The sequence below is a fragment of the Triturus cristatus genome, chromosome 2_1 (assembly GCF_964204655.1).
Source record: "Triturus cristatus chromosome 2_1, aTriCri1.1, whole genome shotgun sequence".
NCBI lineage: Eukaryota > Metazoa > Chordata > Amphibia > Caudata > Salamandridae > Triturus > Triturus cristatus.
The window spans coordinates 4,911,793-4,931,556 of record NC_140581.1 but is presented as its reverse complement, the minus strand read 5'-3'; the positions used below and the strand labels follow the sequence as shown (position 1 = coordinate 4,931,556).

The following is a 19,764-nucleotide window of genomic DNA, read 5'->3' as shown; positions in this document are numbered from 1 at the left end:
CTCTACAAACATTACATTGTTGGAAATTACATTGCACTGTTGTAGCAACTCCTACAGTAAGCCATTTTAAAATAAATGAAAACTGAGCTGTGGCTTCGGCGATCGCAGCTTTGATATTGCGACACACAAGAGCATACCAACAAGGCCTTCTCATGAGGCGCGGAGACTTTCTTGCCATTTATAGAGCGCATGAAGACCTGGAGAAGGTGTCCTGTCGTTCAGCATCGGCCTCTGTTCCCCAAAGTAATTACTAGATTACATGGGACACATTATCTCTAAAATACCCTAAGGCTAGCTGACAAGGAGTGCAGCCCAGTCTTGAGCAGCTGCCTAAGGGCTCAGATCTGAGGTGGAGCGTAGAGATGGAGGCGTGCTCCCCCAGAGGTAGGAGGGGGGCTGCACAGTAAATGCCCTGCCTCCGACTCTTGAAAGTTTGAAGCTGGCTGAAACAGTAGGTCAGCTTCCAAAGAGTGCAGATAGTCCGCAGGCTGGTAATGTCGACATTTATTCCGAGGCTAGCCATGGCCGACATGCTGGATGGCCCGGTGAACAATGCACAGAGATTTATGATCCGTTTTTGACTCGGGAAGTCAGTGCAGTTTATTCGGTGCAGCAGTGCGAGCGAGGCAGGCATGCAGCAAGAGTCTAGATACAGAGCAGGCCTTGACGAGATAAAACACCACAAAATGAATCCAATTCCAGTGTTTTATGAAAATAAGGTCAACATGCGTGGAGGTAAATTGTTCCTGCAGTTGAAAAGCCACATTTTCTTCAGCAGCCTTAAAATGGAGGCCAGTGCAAACATGAAAGGCAGAGTCCATTCCATTTGAGTCCTAGTTATTCTAACTAAAACACATGTAAATATTTTCTAATTTAAAACTCTTTAATAAATATGTCTGGTGTTAGGCGGCTGTTAAGCAGGCCAGGTCTTGCCAACAGACCCCGTGGTCTTTATCTGCTCTGATGCGGTATTAGTGCATGTGCAGCTGCTCATGGTGAGACTCTGAAGGATGTGTGATGGGGTGCAATACAGACAGAAGAGTCCCGGACACCTCTGCCTATTGTGGGACCCCTAAAGTGATGTTGTGTAACGTGGATAAGTTGAGGCCGGTGCTCCCTGGTGAGGTCTGTCCGACAGTGACCATCAAAGCCCTGTTAGTCTAATAGTAGACGTTGCTGGGGGCCGCACTAATATTATTTTGTGGTCAGCTCTATTGTTTGCTTCTGAGAGGTTCACAAAGATCATTGCACACGCCTAGTCTTCATCCAATGTGGTGAGAAGTTTTTTTCCAGTACAGAGGCTGAAACCTGGACCAGAAGTTGCAGAGAAGGGTGTTTTGTTCATTCCATGGTGCCTGAATGATGGGGTCCACCACCGTCTGGAGACATGTAACTAAGCAGGAGAGGCGGGGGACCAGTGTGAAGTTGAGAAAAGCATCAGAAATGGCCTGTTTTGAGTAATTGAGTGTTCTATGTTTGTGTCAGCTGCAGTCAAGCTGGATCCTTATTCAGGTGAAGCACCGATGACCCCTGTGATGTCAGGTCATGCACCGATGACCCCTGTGATGTCCGGTCATGCACCGATGACCCCTGTGATGTCCGGTCATGCACCGATGACCCCTGTGATGTCCGGTCATGCACCGATGACCCCTGTGATGTCCGGTCATGCACCGATGACCCCTGTGATGTCCGGTCATGCACCGATGACCCCTGTGATGTCCGGTCATGCACCGATGACCCCTGTGATGTCCATTTGTTCTTGTAATTCCAACTTGAGGCCTTTACACAGTTATTTGAACCATTTTCTGTTTTCTTTTTTAGAGTTAGCCTTTCGTTTAGTGTAGCGTGTCCATTAATCTAGAACAATGTTGTATTCTTATCCACTAGGGGCTCTGACCTATGGTGTGGAGCTGTTACCGGACAGTTGGATCTCTGGAAGAGTCCAAGATATTGTTAGGATGATGTTCCTGTCTAGTGCAGACGTCCTTTGTTTTGCCGGAGGACGTGAGATGCTCACGATGGAAAAGTAATGAAGGCACAGCCAGAGGAGGCTAAGATGAAGTAGTCCAACTTGGCAAGGTTAATTTGTGTCTCTTACCTGTGCCAGATCTTGGCCAACTGCTTCCCTGATATTCACACATGTGGAACATGCCACACAAATGTACAAGTTGTCCGGCTCGTTCAGCCTGTAAGCACGAGTTGATAACCGTTATTGTGCCAGATGAATACGTTCAGCTCTGAATGGTCCGCTCTTGCATATATGGCACAGCAGCACCATTTTAAGCCATTAACGACCCTGTGGTAGAGCGATCCCTCCTTTGGCCTTTGGTCCATGGGGGTTAGGAAAGAGCCACAAATCTTACTCTGAGACACCATTCTTTTTAAAGAGGATCAGCTAGAAAGAGAAGGACATCACTGTTCATACAGAACCTCCACAATCCTTTTGGTGAACGTCCAGAGGGATTGAAGTGCAGACAGATATAACCAAGGCCGGGAGGGACTTGGGCTGCTAAAGTTTCTGGTTACGGAGGCCAATGAGACCACAATGCTTCGACCCTGGTAAAAGAGGCTGAACTAGATCACCAAGGTAATCCCCACCTCATGTCCACAGTGATGAGGTCTTTTACAGTCTACAACCTTCCTGCTTCACGTTGCCCTTGGATTTGGTTCCGGGGCATTGGCAGATTAGACTCCCAGCTCAAGCACGGTTCTCTTCATCCTTCACACACGTCTTTGAACTGGACCAGTTCAAAGACGTGTGTGAACAGTGGCGGCTCCCCCATTGGGGCGTGGGGGCATTGCACCACTGCATTCTCGCAGTGCGAGAAGGCAGAAACATAAATGGTAATAACTACCATTTTATGTTTCTGCTTCTCTCACTGCGAGAAGGCAGAAGTGCCTGGCTGGGGGTGGGCGATCCTGCTCGAGGACAGGGGTGGTGGGGGCCGACCAAACAGTCAGTACGCACAACAGTGGGCAAGCCACTAACCCCCCAACCCCCTTGCCCTCGAGCAGGACCACTCACTCTCCCTTTTTCTCTATTTAGGCTGCTGCATGCAGCAGCCTACATAGAGATAATGGCCCGGCTGGGGCGCTCTCCGATGTGCCTGACCAATCACAACGCTGCTATTGCAGGTTGTGATTGGCGGAGGGGAGGGAGGCTGCCATGATGGTGCAGGAATTGGAAAAGGCAGGACGGCGGGAGTCGGACCCATCCAGAAGCCAAGGTGGCAGCGGTGCAGGACTGTAAGTTGTTTTATTTTATATATATATTTTTTAACTAAACGAACCCCACCCGCCTCCTCCTTTAAACCCTCCCCCCCCCCCCCATGATGACACCATTTCCACCCCACCTCCCCTCACCCGCCGTCATGCCGGCCGCGACTGCGCTCTAGTTCGAGTAAAAGTGTAGTAGTAGTTTTGCAGCGTGAATCTTTCTGGATTCACTATGCTGTGCATCATTTGTTGTAACGCTTTTCGCCCTAAGTGGGATGGGTATTCCCAGACGTGGGACCCGTGCTCACTGCGCCACTGGAGTCAAGCTATCCTGGCTGATGACGGCTGATAGCCAGAAACCGGTCCTAGGATGCTTGATTCCGGTCCAGGGAAGACATGGCTTGGCAGTTCGGGCTGGACTGTTCCCATGAGGCACAGGGTCAAGACTGATTTGCATATGGCCATGTCTAAACTGGGGTGGCGTAGTGGGCAAAAGAACGATGGATTTAACCCAGATCTCTTGACTGGGGGAGAATGTCTGCATTGTCAGCATTCCGTCCATCATTTGTTTGTTGTAACGCTTTTCGCCCTAAGTGGGATGGGTATTCCCAGACGTGGGACCCGTGCTCACTGCGCCACTGGAGTCAAGCTATCCTGGCTGATGACGGCTGATAGCCAGAAACCGGTCCTAGGATGCTTGATTCCGGTCCAGGGAAGACATGGCTTGGCAGTTCGGGCTGGACTGTTCCCATGAGGCACAGGGTCAAGACTGATTTGCATATGGCCATGTCTAAACTGGGGTGGCGTAGTGGGCAGAAGAACGATGGATTTAACCCAGATCTCTTGACTGGGTGAGAATGTCTGCATTGTCAGCATTCCGTCCATCATTTGTTTGTTGTAGTGCATTATTCCACGGTCTAGTGGTTGGGTCCGGAATCGTAGTGTTTTTTCTCTTTTTGTTTCGTGGCCCAGGTGGGTGTCGACGTCCCGCTAATTGGTATCCTCCCGTGATGTTGGCATGCTTCCTCTGGAAGCTCCCACCTTTGGGCGCCATCTTCAGATTCTTTTTTCCGCCGTTGGGTCTGGATCGTCACCGAGGCGTTCCAGAGTTTTTGGGGAAAAAGGAGAAGAAATCAAGCAAAAAACCACCGAAAAGTTGGAGTTTCATCTCACATCCAGGAACACGGAGCCGGGACGACGAAGAAGGAGAGGAAGATAAAGAACTTCGATGTTCCACGGAGAATGCTCACACAGGGGGCGCCCTGAGTGCATCAATGGACAAAAGCCCATTCAAATTTTGCCGTAACTGCCACCACAAATACGCGCAAAAGGTCCAGCACCCGGTCTGCAACCTCTGCCTGCCAATCGAACACGAAAGCAAGGATTGCAACGCCTGCTCGGCATTCACCCCCAAGACCCTCCGAGTGAGGGAAAGACAGAGGAGAGCGAACTACGCCATGCAAGGCCAAGGAGAACCTCTGTTGCTCCGGGACTTGGGCCTCTCCAGCGGAGAAGAGGACAACATCGCCGAGGGACCAGAGGAATACACGGTCGTAGAGACCAATAAGAAGTCGAGAAAGGAGGTAAGAGACACGTTGACCCCTAAAACCCCGACAGACTCTCGAAAAACGGAGCCAAAGTCCTCAAAAGGAGCACTGGCGTCGAAGCAATCGACATCCACAGCTGCGTCCACGGAGAAACAGCCCAGCCGATCCTTTCCAAAGGACTCACAGCCAGCGAAAGCTCAAGAGAAGCCTAGGTTGTTGAAGCACGCCCCCGAAAAGGTGCGCTCGACGCCGAAGGAAAAAGAGACGAAGGCGACTTCGACGTCAACATCGACGACATCGAAGAGAAGCGCCAAAACTCTTGACGCCGAACAGGCGGCCGAAATAAAGAGGAAGAAAAGAAGGCTCGAGGCCGAAATGGAGAGTATCCTCCAGAGGAAGAGGGTTTTCGAAGAACGGATGTGCAGATGCACCATCCCTTCCAAGCCATCGCTGGTTGTCGAAGAGGAGTCCGACACCGCCGACCCGCCGAAAACTCCAGAACCGGCAGAGCAGCAGGACGAATAGGGCCAGAATTTTTACAAGGGACAAGGCGAGGAAGATCAACAAACAAACTTAGAATTGACTTCCTCGAAGGCGCAGGACCTGGATTGGCAGGACCTCGACGCCGAAAGCCCAGAAGAAGCCGTAGAGTCATATCCGTCGAGGCCTTCGCCGCCAGATGACATTGGCATCTACAACATGGTCATCAAGAATGCTGCAGCAACATATGGGGTCAATTTAGAGGAAGAAAAACCAAAAGCCTGCTTCCTCTTAGAAACTCTGCTCCCCACTCAAACTAGGAGCCAATTCCTTCCCATGCTCCCAGATGTACTGGACCCCAGGGCAGGGAAGCCTTCAAGGAGCCAGCAACCTGCAGGTCTGTCACCCCCAGAACAGAGAAAAAAATCTAACATTCCTTGAAGGATCCAGCATATATCCAGGGAAACGTACCGGCTGAGTCCATTATAACGGCGACAGCCAGAAAGAGGGTCAATATTCCCACAAACACAGGGCCACCTCTATACAAGGAGAGTAAGAGGGCAGACCTCACAGGGAGGAAAATAGAGAGGAATGCATCAATTCACTGGCGCATTGCGAACTCCAATGCCCTAATAAACAGACATGCGTACCAACACTGGGAAGAGATCGGACAGCTGCTGAAACATCTCCCAGAACAATACTAGCAGAGGGCAACACACCTGGTGGAGGAAGGCAAGAACACGGCCAACACCTGCCTAAAATCGGCCCTGGATGCGGCAGACCCATCTAGCAGGCTCATGATGATTGGAGTGACAGAGAGGAGGCATGCCTGGCTAAGGATTTCAGGTTTCAAACCGGAGGTCCAGAACAATTTTCTGAACACAGCCTTCAATGGGGAACAACTGTTCGGCACACCAGTGTACGAGAAGCTGACACAGCTCAGAAAGGAGAATGAAACTGCGAGGTCCATGGGAGCACTGCAGTTCAGAGGGATGAGAAGGGGCACCCCCTCAAGGAGACTGAACGGCAGAGGAGGAAACCAGCCGGGAACGTCACACCAGACTTTCCAGCAAAGTTATCAGGGTAACAACCAGGCACAGCAAGGTCAGCAAAACTGGCAGTACCAACCTAGGGGCCAGTCCTTTCAGGGGCGACCGAACGGACGTGGACAAACGAGAAGAGGGGTCAGCAGCAATCCACCTCAAAGTGACTCCACTGTACCGAACGTGCCCACCCACACAACATCTCTACGGGGGCGGCACAACAAAAGACTCAGAAAACAGTTGGAAACGCACAAAGGAGGAAACAGCGAACATGTAACAACGGTAGGGGGCAGACTAAGACACTTCTTCCAGGAGTGGAAGAAAATAACAACCGACAAATGGATACTGAACATCATACAGTTCGGATACTGTATAGAACTGGTAAAAAAGTCACCAAACAGGAGGCCAACCAACAAAACGCGCACAGCAAAAGAGCTTGCGCGCCTTCTGCAGGAAGCACAAGAACTCCTCCACAAGGAGGCAATAGAAACAGTGCCGTTCAAGGAAAGAAACAAGGGAGTGTACTCCAACTACTTCCTCGTGCCAAAAGTGGACGAAACGCTAAGACCCATCCTGGACCTACGGTTCCTAAACCAATACATAAAAACTCAAAAATTCAAAATGACGTCCCTACAAGAAGTTATACCACAAATAAGGGACAGGGATTTTATGTCCACTATAGACCTCAAGGATGCCTACCTACACATTCCCATGAACCGAACACACAAACATCTACTGATATTTGCCATCAACAAAGCGCACTACCAGTTCACGGCCCTAGCCTTTAGACTAAAATCCGCCCCAAGGGTCTTCACAAAATGCCTAGCTGCGGTAGCGGTGCACCTACGGAGGCAGGGAATACATGTATATCCCTACCTCGACGACCGGCTGGTAAAGGCGAATTCCTACAACCAATGCAAACTACATGCTCAGCGGGTCACGCACACACTGACAGAACTAAGGTTTTCGATACACTGGGGGAAGTCCTCGATAGAACCAGAACAGACAGATGAAGATCTTCTTGAGTGCACAGATCAACACCATTCAGGGCAGGGTGTTCCCCAATGAGAAGAGAACCTTCGAACTGCTGAAGGAGACACGTCCATACCGGAAGGATCAACCTCTGACTGTGAGGACAGTGAGCAAACTCATGTGGATGATGGCGTCCTGCATTCACCTAGTCCCCAATATCCGACTCCACATGAGACCATTCCAGGAATGGCTACAGCAGCAATGGTCACAGGCAACAGGGAGTTGGGAGGATCTAGTGGTTGTAACGCACGCAGTGCAAGAGGAGAACACGTGGTGGAACACAGAGAAAATAACAAAGGGGAAACCATTTACACCACCAACTCCAACAGTGACCATCACAACAGACGCATCACAAATGGGATGGGGAGCGCACATGAACCAGCTCAAAGTGAGGGGTTTGTGGACACAAACAGATGCGCTAAGATACATCCACTACCTGGAACTAAAGACCGTGTTCCTTGCCCTAAAAGCCTTCCAGAGACAACTGTACGGCCAGAGAGTGTTGATACAAACCGACAACAGCACAACAATGTTCTACATCAACAAGCAGGGAGGCACACAATCTGTGGCACTATCAAGCCTAGCGCAGGAGATTTGGATGAGGGCCATCCCACTACAAATAGACCTCCTTGCGATACATCTACCAGCGAAGGAAAATGTGGAAGCAGACAGACTCAGCAAACAGACATCAGCATCCCATGAGTGGGAGCTCAATACACAAAACGCAAAAGCTATTCAAGAAGTGGGGGACCCCACAAATAGACCTGTTTGCAACACACCAGAATGCAAAATGCCAAGACTTCGCATCCAGACAGCCAGGGCAGCAATCCCAAGGAAATGCCCTATGGATAAGCTGTTCGAAGACATTTGCCTACGCTTTTCCCCCGATACCGCTGATACACAAGGTGCTCAGCAAATGCAGAACAAGCAACATGACGCTGATACTGGTAGCACCATAGTGGGCCATGCAGTCCTGGTTCTCACAGATAATGGAGATGGCGCAGGGGCCACCACACAAGTTCCCAAAAAGAAGAGACCTGCTCTCAATGCAAAACGGGGAAGTGCTCCACCCAGAACCGGAGAGCCTCAGCCTAGCAGCTTGGCTCCTGAAGACTTAGAGTTCGCACACCTAAAACTCCCAGAGAGCACACTGGCGGTGCTGCGGGAAGCAAGAAGACCTACCACACGGTAGTGTTATGTAGCAAAAGGGAAAAGGTTCACCCAATGGTGCTTCAAGGAAAAGCTACAGAAGAGAATCAACAGGGAATCAACAGTGCTAAGATATTTAACCCACTTGATAAAGAGCAACCTAAGGGACACCTCGCTAAGGGTGCACCTGGCAGCAATAGTAGCCTACACAAGAGCAGAAACGGGGAAAAGTTTCTTTACATCCCAGGTGGTAAAAAGATTCCTGGAAGGGGCCAAACTAATCACGCCCCCAAAAAGGATGCCATCGCCGGCATGGAACCTCAATGTAGTTCTCACGCAACTTATGAAGGCGCCCTTCGAACCCATTCACAAGGCCTCTCTGCATATGCTCACCATAAAGACAGCTTTTCTGGTAGCAATCACCTCGCTACGCAGGGTAAGCGAACTGCCAGCGCTAAAACTACAAGAACCCTACATTCAAATTCACAATGACAGGGTGGTAATGAGAACAGACCCACACTTTGTCAAAGGTGGTGTCAAGGTTCCACTTAAGCCAGACAATACAGATGCCAAGTTTCTTCCAGAAACCATCCATAAGCGCAGAAAGGGCACTGCACACTCTGGACGCTAGAAGAGCAGTGATGCATTACATTGAGAGAACTAAAGATTGTAGGAAAACAAAGCAATTCTTTGTGTCTTTCGCAAGCAGTTTCTTGGGAAGACCGGTGACAAAAAGCACCATCGCACGATGGATCGCACAGACTATCCAATTCTGCCACAAGCAGGCAGGACAAGAACTACAAGGAGCGGCACAAGCTCACTCTACCCGAAAAAAGGGAGCAACAATAGCTTTCCGGGCAAACACACCCATCCAAGACATTTGACTGGCGGCAACATGGGCCTCAGTGCACACGTTCACTAAGCACTACTGCGTGGATATACAAATAACAAGGACGCACAAGTCGGACAGAAGGTGCTTCAACATATATTCAATGACCAACGCTCATCTTTCACCCAGTCGCCACAAACATAGCAAACCGCTACAAAGTCTATGCACAGCATAGTGAATCCAGAAAGATTCACACTGCAAAATGAATAGTTTCTTACCTGTCAGTGTAGTTTTGCAGCTTGAAGACTTTCTGGATTCATTAGCGAACCCACCCACCTCCGCCAGAAAGATGAGACCGGAGGAAGGGGATCCAAAAAAAAAAAAAAAAAAGGAAAAAGACTGATAAGGAAAAGGATGAACAAAAATAGCACAAGACAAGAAAAAAAGAATTCGAAGATGGCGCCCAAAGGTGGGAAGCACGCCGACGTCACGGGAGGACACCAAATGGTGGGACGTCGACGCCCATCTGGGTCCCGAAAAAAAATAAATAGAAAAAACACTACGATTCCGGACCCAACCACTAGACCGCGGAATAATGCACAGCATAGTGAATCCAGAAAGTCTTCAAGGTGCAAAACTACACCGACAGGTAAACTATTCGTTTTTAATTACAAACGCCTTTTCTGTATCTTGCCTATGGTGTTGTCCTGCTTTCAGAGCGTGCTTTGCTTGTCTGAATCTGTGTTAAACATGATGTCTGTTGTCTCCACTTCTGCTAAAATCTTGCTGTGGGAAAGCCAAATTGGCTTCACCTGGCAGAGATTTGAAATACAAAATGCTGTAGCTTCACTTCGCTCTAAATACATTCCTCCCGGTAAGTGTAATGCGTCAGCCCCAGAGGTGTGACTGTTCGGTAAGCGGCCACCGCTGAACACATATAAACTTTCTAATTAAACACATTTTGCCTCTGCTACTCTTACATAATCAACTAAAGGTGTGTTTCGTGTTCTGAAAGTAAAGATTGCGTACACATATGGTACATGTTTTTCCATACGTCATTTTTACAGTTTACCTGTGCCTGCGTATATTATCATTTCTGTGTACAAATGTTAGGTAAACCTAAATTTTCGTGTTAATGAGGTGATCAGTAGGTTGTTAAATACATTACTGAACCGTTCCAATGCTGGCACCTAAGGAGCCATGTGCGCAAGGGGAGATGCACGGTGTGCCCAAGATCGCACAAAAGGGAGGGAGCTGAGATCTGAACTCTAGTCCCATTCCAGAGTCTACCTTTTCTGCACTAGACCACGTTCCCTGTCTGCAGTTTTGCAGCCTCTGGTTGTCAATGCTTTGGCTGGAGCTTATATTGTGTGTAAGTGAGTTGTGCAGTGTGTTTACAGCTGCGGAGGAGTGTGTACTAGATTCAGGGATTTTTAGCATCTTTCTCGTTTTGTGGCTCTTGTCTGGAGCACATAATTTCATCCCATACAGGCTCACAGCAGTGCTCGTATCGACCCGTTAATATAGTTTCAGATAATCGCTGCTTGTAAGTGATTCATCACTACTTACAGCGAGGACGAGGCAGGGTCTTGTGAGCGAGCGTCTACTATATATATTCCAATTTTTCAAATGTAAAGCGCAATGTTACGTTGACCCGCTTCTAAGTACATCCAGTTAGTTTGGGGAAGATTAGGGAACTGAAGGGGTGGGAGTTCATGGTTCGTCCAAGTTCGCACAAAGTTGGGGTTCAAGGTTACAACAGAGACCCATAACCCAAGAAAAGAGAGTAGCTCATCGTTACTACGCCTTGCCACCCATTGTGCCACCACCAAAACCGGCCTCATCGGCCTCATTACTTCGAATCCCCCACATTTATTTATTTATTTACTTATTTATTTACTTGAGTTTTATATAGCGCAGGCTAGACCCGGAGGTATCAGAACGCTTTACGTGAGGAGAGTTACATAGGTTACAAATTACACATTGTTACAGAAGGTACAACAGTTACATGTTACATTCTTAGGTTAATGGCGTGTAGAGGGGCAAGAGGGTAATGTAAAAGGGTGTGCGGAGGGATAATTAAACGGAGCATAGGCATAAGGATACACAAAGCAGGTAGGTGGAGAGGAATTCAGGGGAGAGAGGAAGGGAAAAGGGGAGGTAGCCAAAGAATGAAGGAGGGAGGTGGAGGGGGTAGGGGACACACCGTGGAGACTGGGAAGTAACTGTGTCTGACGTCCGGCTGGGTGGGACAGGGATCCTTCTCAGTCCTCAGTTATGTGTGATTCCCATTTTCACAGTGGATTCTCTCAGCGGGGTCGCTGAGACTCCAGGGCATAAGATGCTAGATCCCTCCCAACAAGGGAGGAGTGCTTTGGTCACAGGCACACTCTGAGGAATGATGGAGGGAAGAGGTGGGGGAGGGGTGGGAAACCCAGCGGGATACAGGGTCCATCGTCTTTCAGGGTAGAAGATGGCTCCGAGTGGATCCATCCCAGGCCTCCACTATGTGTGACACATTCACAGACCGGCTTGATAAATGTAAAGCATATGTGCTTCGATTTACTGAAAAAACATACACATTTATTAATACCCGTTTTCTTAATACTATTGTATGGTAAGTAATTTCAGGCAACTTTATGGTATGTTTATTTTATGTCATGATGTGTCACTGCAGTTATCTGTAGCATTATGCCATGTAACCTGTTATTTTATTGGTATTTTGTAGCACGCCACTTATGGCTTCTTCCAAAATGACAGAAAAGTTGTGTAACTTTTGGTGCTGGATTGAATGCATTGTGACAATGATTGAACACATTTGTACTCAGAACTGGGCAATTTGTCAGCAGTGCTAACGGATCATGATTGTTAATGTCCAATTAAGAGAAGGTCGACCCAGATAAAGTTTTGTTTTTTGTTGTGTGTAAGGATGAGCGCTCCACAGGACTGTGCTGTTGTTGTTGAGCTGGGTGGTCAGTTGTCCATTTCCGGCCTTTACAGGTACTTTCCCCACGGCATTTCTTGCCAAGTCTCTCTAGCAGTGATGCGGTATTGTGCCGAAGAGTGGGTGACATCATGTTTGAGCTGCCTGTTTGAGTTAGTTTGGTCGAGGACACGTACTGTTTGTTGAGCATGCAGTGCTTTGCCTGCTGTCTGGCTCTGGTGCCTTGTCATCAGACCTCTTAGTGGTTGACACCTTCCTTCTTTCTCAAATTTGCTTGAAAATGATCCATTTGCCCACTCTTCTTTCAAAATTTTCTCAGGGGGACAAACCCCTTGAACTCCCCGTAGGTAGTTCAGGCTTGCTGCTCGCTACAGTTGCTCGCCTCAGTGAAGTACGACAATTGTTTTACGCCTCACCACTTTCAAATGTCACCAGCTGCCAGTGGAACCTTGAGCTACTTACTTACACATACTGTGCTAGAATATATGAAGGGAAGTAGTAGAATGAACCCAGAGCTAAATGTGCCGCTTGTTGCCTGTAATGCTGCACTCCCTGTAATGCTGCACTCCCTGTAATGCTGCACTCCCTGTAATGCTGCACTCCCTGTCTGCCAGGAAACATCTGGAAAGTGAGGAACATGTCCCTTCCAGAAGCAATTAATACTGATATTGTGCAGTGAGGCAATTAATACCTGTATTGTGGAGGCAGCCATAGTCCGCTTTGCAGGAAAGTGCAGTGTTAGAGGAGCAGGGGAGGTAATCTGTACCCAGTGTGGGTATGCCAGAGCATGTTGTGATTAGTTTAACTGGTCGACCGTTTTTAACAACTACACATTTTATTCTGTAGATTCATCAGTGCTACAATCTAAGCAAGCCAAGAACCTCTTCTCACCAACCAAGAAACAGGCTGTGGACCAGGCTTCCACCCCACTCTTCGAGAAAAAACAAGCAGAAGACAAGGCTGCTTCCACCCCCATTAAGAAAAAACAAGCAAACGACCAGACTTCCTTCCCACAGTTGAAGAGAAAACAAGCAGAGAACCAGGCTGCCTCTACAACTGCAAAGAACAAAGAAACACATGCAGCGGACCGGGCTGCCTCTACAACTGCAAAGAAAACACATGCAGCGGACAAGGCTGCCTCTACAACTGTAAAGCAAAAGGAAACCAATACAGTGGACCAGGCTGCCTCTACAACTGCAAAGAAAAAGGAAACAAATGCAGCGGACCAGGCAGACTGTACAGCTGCAAAGAAAAAGAAAACACATGCAGTGGACCCGGCAGACTATACAACTGTAAAGAAAACACATGTAGCGGACCGGGCTGCCTCTACAACTGCAAAGAAAACACCTGCAGCGGACAAGGCTGCCTCTACAACTGCAAAGAAAACACCTGCAGCGGACAAGGCTGCCTCTACAACTGCAAAGAAAACACCTGCAGCGGACAAGGCTGCCTCTACAACTGCAAAGAAAACACATGCAGCGGACCAGGCGGCCTCTACAACTGCAAAGAAAACACATGCAGCGGACCAGGCGGCCTCCACTTTTTTCCAGAAAAAACAAGTAGAGAACCAGCATGGCTCTCCCCTTGCCAAGACAAACAAAGGACTATCAGAGGACCAGGCTACCTCCGCATTCGTTAAGGAACTCCAAACGGGGGATAAAGCTGGCTTTGCACCTGTCAAGAAGAAACGTGCAGTGAACAAGGGTGCCTCCAAAGGAGTACAGAAAAACCAAGCAGAGGCCCAAGATGCCTGTCCTCCTGCCAAGAAAAAGAAAGGACAAACAGGGGACCAGGTTGGCTCCCAATCGGTCACAAAAGTGCAGAGCGTCAACAAGTCTGTTGATCAACCTGTGAGTAAAAAAGAAGCCTGGCCCAAAGTCCTCTTGTCTCCTGCCCTGAAACCATCTCAGCAGGCCAAGGCTGCCTCTCCATCTGAGCAGAAACCACCAGACCATGCCAAAGCCCCTTCAGCAAACCAAGCAAACCGGATCACTATCCCATCCCCATCATCATACGACAGAACAAACCGTGGCAAGACACCCCCCCTGACTCCAGAGAACCGATCATACCTGGACACAACAAACTCCCAATCTCTCAAACCTTCGAGCAGGGTAAACGTGGTGGTGTCTCACCCGCAAAAGTTGCCACATAAAGCTAAGGCCCAATCACCACCTTTCCAGAAGAAGGAAAGGGACAGAAAGGTCTCCCCTTCATCTCGCAGCCGGTCTAAGGATTCTTCACCACATTTTGAAAGGTCACTGGATGTTGTGAAGAATGCTTCCACCCCTCTGGAAATACCAGCAGATCTTCACAAGATTGTCACTGCACCCCTCACAAAGCAAGCAGAGATTTTTAGGATTGCCTCCCGATCTCGCAAGAAACCTGCACACCTAGTCAAGTCTTCCTCAACTTCTCCCAAAAAGGCATCTGATCTTGCCATGGCAGCCTCCACGCATGTTCACAAACCACTAGACCGTGGCAAGAATGCCTCTGTACCTCTCCTGAAACCACCAGACGTTACCAAGACTACCTCACCAGCTGTCAAGGAGCCAGCAGATATGAGCAAACCATCCTCCTTGAATGTCACAAACACTTCTGACCACAGCCAGACTGCTGCCCTTTCTTTCCAGGAAAGTGCACATCATGTTAATACTAGCCTCCCACCATTCAAGAAGCAACGACACTGCAAAAACATAGTGTCCTCTCCATCGCATAAGCCAGCAGAGTCAGACAAAGGTGAGTCCTTACCGCTAAAGATGCAGCAATCCACGGTCAGCATTGGGTCAAAAGCTTCCACATTTAATTAATTCAGAACTAAGGGCCTGATTCACAAAGGGCACCTGCACTCGTGGGGGAGTCTCTGCACTCGTGGGGGAGTCTCTGCACTCGTGGGGGAGTCTCTGCACTCGTGGGAAAGGTCCCGCACTCGTGTTTGGGCCTCCGCACTTGTGGGGGGGTCTCTGCACTCGTGGGGGGGGAGGCCCTGTACTTGTTGGGGAGTCTCTGCACTCATAGCAGAATCTCGCCATTGAAAATTCTTATTGGTGATTCCTCCATGAGTGCAGAGATTCCCCTACAACTGCGGTGCCTCCGCCACGAGTGTGGACGCTCTTTGTGCATTAAGCCCTCACTGCGTATGTTTATCATAATACCATCAAAGGTTCTATTGGAGCTGAGGTATGACGCCGGCTGTCCCGCAGCAGCGCAACCCCTAGGCAGATGTGTACCCTTCCAATGTACAGGAGTTCCAAAGAGATATTTCCTTCCAAACCTTCACACTCAAGAACCCTTAAGGGCATTTTACCTATTTGGAGGAGCCACGCTGCCGGGCGGGAGCTGCTGACACTTTTGGGCCGCTGGGGACTACATGTCCCATCACCCTTTGCTCAAGTGACATCAAATTGAGCGCTGCAGTCCCGCTGCTCTGGGGGCATTTCACCTGCTTGGAGGAGCCACGCTGCCGGGCGGGAGTTGCTGACTCTTTTGGGCCGCTGGGGACTACATGTCCCATCACCCCTTGCTCAAATGACATCACATTGAGCACTGCAGCCCTTCTACCCTGGGGACATTGTACCTGTTTGGAAGAGCCACACTGCCGACCAGGAGCTGTTGACTCTTTTTAGCCACTGGGACATGTCCCATCACCCCTTGCTCAAGTGACATTGCATCGAGCGCTGCAGCCCCGCTGCTCTGGGGGCATTTTACCTGTTTGGAGGAGCCACGCTGCCGGCCGGGAGCTGCTGGCGCTTTTGGGCCACTGGGGACTACATGTCCCATCACCCCATGGCTTTACTTTTTGTAAGGACATTTAAGCTACTGTGTCTCCCTGTGTGAGAAGACTCTTGACTGTTGTTTATCTTATTTTTGCCCACTTTGGCCCTTAATAGCTGTACACTCTATGTGCAGGACTGACATTTATTTAGTCTCTTTGGGTTGTATTAGGGATTTTGAGTTATTGTATTTTTTTATTTTTTTATTATTGATTGTGCTTCTTATTTGTGGTTGCCTCTTTCTCTAAATAGCCCCGTGGTCTAGTGCCCCCCCTTTTTTATTTGCATATCTAAAATGGGAAAACATAAGGCCTCTGACTTAGTGCAAGGTACTGCTACATTATCCTAGGATTCAACTAAACCGAACGAATGCATTCCGAAAGAAATTGATCTCTTAATAGAATAGGTTGAATCCGTTATAGGAGTGGATCGAACCCCTCAAGGTGAATTAGGGGCGATTCCTACAAAACAAGCAAAACCCCGCGGAATTAGTTTAAAGGGACACAACCAGAAAAAGCACATCTAAATCCGCCCCCCCCCCCCTGTTCCAGTGCCTGTTGACACAGCCTGTACGAGAGAGACGCCAAAACAAGCTCCCTCTGTATACACGCTGCTTTGTAGCAATCGTTTCTGTCCCCTAGCAGAATTGGTTGGTGGGACAAGTAACTCTGGGCCCATCGGTGAACCAAATCTGCCGCCTCACCCCCCCCCCCCCCCCCCCCCGGAGACTTGGTTCACCTTACATTGCAAATAAAGGACCTAAGAGATGAGGTTGTGGATTTAAAGCTGTTGCTCTTACATCGATCTAGCATGCGGAATCAACTAGTGGTGGACACAACTACTATTAACAGCAAAAAACCAGCACATTCCATCCTCTCAGGAGTCCTGGTAACTAAGCCCACTTTAAGATGTTCATCTCTTGGTCTACTAGACTTTGCCCATTTGAGTTATGACAAAGACCACGCTGGGGGATCCAAGAGGCCGGATTTCTATGAAGATTCAAGGCCTATGAGGCATCTAGGCACCTTCCAACATTCTAAATAACTCAGTAATCGCACCGGTAAAGAATCTCTAGGTAGTCTTTGTAATGGGCTCCTGCAAAGTGTTAGCCGTCTGCCTGTAACCTCTTGTTGCGACAGGCCCTCTCCACATACAAGCATTTTTTGGTCTCTCTTCCCAAACTCCCTATACATTCATGATATGTAAGGGGCGAAATGTTAAACAAAAAAAAACATTCATTGGATTTGTCAGGTGAGGGGGTGTCGTTAAGTCATTTGCAATGACATTCTCGGTGCTAGAAGGCATTCAACAAAAAATTCAAATCTAGATAGTGTTCAGCTACTCTTCAGAGATGGGAATTTGGTTGGTAGTGGTGGCTTGTGACATTAGAACATCTCCTTTCCACAATACAGATATTCGGTTTCAATACCAGTGGGTTGACAGTAGCCCCGAGTGTTCTGTGTAATCTTTTATATGCAGTAGGTGGACGGCCCCCCTACAACCCTCTACTTGCAGCCATATTCCAATCCCTTCATCCTTTATGCCCATACTTGGTAGAAGCCTTACAGATGACCTCCTAAGCCTCCGGCTTTCACAAGTCTACCCTAAGGAGCCTACTCTTGGTGAACTCGTTATTCCAACAAGCGGCCACCTTCATACTGTGCCACCGTGTACCCGTTAATCTGTTTTATGTACACCAGATCATGATTTGCTGGCTTAAACAAGCCTTCCTAATACTTTCACATCAACATCTAAAACTTCTTTGGTGACACTTGTCTCATGGAACATGGTGGTCTGAAGCCAAAAGTCGCCTTACCAGATTGGAACAATTTTATTGAATTACATGATATGTCTGTTCCAAGAAACCTGGTGTATTGATCCAATCTTTAAACCTGGTTACTTATATTTCCATACCCCATCAAAATCAAGCTGGACTGGGGAATCATCCGGAGAGCTAATGATTTGATTTAAAGCAACTCTGGAATATAAAATCCATAAACTTGACATCGATTGCACGGACATCTTGGCCATTCAGCTAGCAATTGACAAGTCTCCTAGTATTGAAATCTATAACATCTACTCTAGCGGGTTTAAGGGAGGCTTGGTGTCAAACTGTTCAATGCCTAGAAGAGCATTTTGAAAGGAGTCTGCGTCAATCCCATCTTATCCTTGCAGAGGACTTTAATGCCACATTTGAGCCCCTGGATAGAGATGACTTAAGCCTATCTCTAGGGGAGGATGTGAAATGGGTGATACCACAACTCGATTTACCTCCTATAAAATGATGGACTCGAGCTGCTTTACAGTTGAAGGCTCTATCTTTAGAACTAGAACCAGGGCTACGAATGAATGGACAAAATCTGACCAGAAGGGGGCTTTCACATTTAATAAACCATTTCATATGAGCCGCATCGACTATACATTCGTTGACTTGAGACTTGGCCATATATCAATGGTATGATCATTAGGGAAAGAACAGAAAGTGATCATAATCCTTTGTGTCTTAGCAGGACAGCTTTTTGTGGTAGGCACTTTAACAACCCCCAACCATTTCCCTAGCTAGGGTTATAGTGCCTACTAATGCTATGCACCGGCGTACATAGCACCACTTATTTGTTTGCCCAGATGTTCTATCAGCCAAGCTTTACAAACAACTTTAGCTAGGTTGAGTAGCTGTCCCAACTCGGAAATGGATTTAAGTATTATCATGACCTACATAATAATTTCTTTACACACATCTTATCATATTTCTTTATCCTGTTGTCACATACCCAAAACAGCCGGTTTAACAAGGAATGCAGACACGTGTGAAGTCTTCTAGCTCTGGTCATAAAAACTAAGGGCATTGATCGTATTTCCTCATCATTAAAGGTTTGTAAGTTGGCCCTGGCCAAATCAAGAAGGGAATGGCATTATTTGAGGTGTCAAGATTTTAAGAAGCCTGTTATGGAAATGACTCCACCACGTTTTGGTCTCTGGTCACTTGGGTTGGTAATGGATCTCCTCTCCACCTACAAATCATATATCCTTTTAGACTAGTCTTAATACTTTTCAAACTTGTATTCTGAGGGAATTCCAGACTCTGCAGAGGGAATGCCTTGTGTAGTGGAGCCCTCCAGTCTGGATTCTGCCTTATTCGGTTCTGAACTATGGGGGTTTCCATCTGAATCAGGTTATCAAGATTGAAGAATACTTTTTTATGGATTCTGCCCACTGAGGACACTGCTATATCCATTGTTGCTTGACATGGGTCGGAAGGTGATCGAAAATAAGGCCAGACTGCGTGCTTTATTCTTCTGGAGACGGAGCTGGGGTACTCCCGAACTGACCCCTTATGCTGCTGCTCTGCAGGATCTCATGAATGCTGATAGATTTCTTAAAATCTACTGTTTCTCACACATTAAAACGATGGCGACCTTATTGGGTATGAAGGAGTTTTGGAAGACTCCGTCTCGAGATTCCCTTCTGTCAAGAGTTTCTGAAAAAGCAATATTGGTCCTGGCTATTGCAGAGCGATGCCATTAAAGCTGGCAGTCACATTGACTAGTGTCCTGGAACAATATTGGCACATAACTCTCCAGATGGATAGGAAATTCTATGTTCGAGGCATGTGAGCTGCAGATTACACACTTTTGCACTTTTGCATAAATCGCCATCTGGTGTTGGGCCCGCATGTTTGCAGTTTGTTTTTCCTCTTGGAAAGTCTTTGGAAGTCACGAGGTCGGTGACTCCTCCTTTGGATCGTATTGCGCAT

At 48.1% G+C, this 19,764-nt stretch overlaps 1 protein-coding gene across 4 annotated transcripts in view; it reads left to right on the top strand.

Moving 5' to 3' along the window:
* Positions 1-19,764, top strand: part of LOC146863590 (uncharacterized) — a 298,140-nt gene that overhangs the window by 85,123 nt on the left and 193,253 nt on the right. For all 4 annotated transcript variants that reach the window (XM_085627591.1, XM_085627586.1, XM_085627589.1 and 1 more), the window contains one exon: positions 13,087-14,976. In XM_085627591.1, coding sequence (XP_085483717.1) covers positions 13,087-14,976 — 1,890 coding nt within the window. The remainder of the gene's footprint in view (positions 1-13,086; positions 14,977-19,764) is intronic.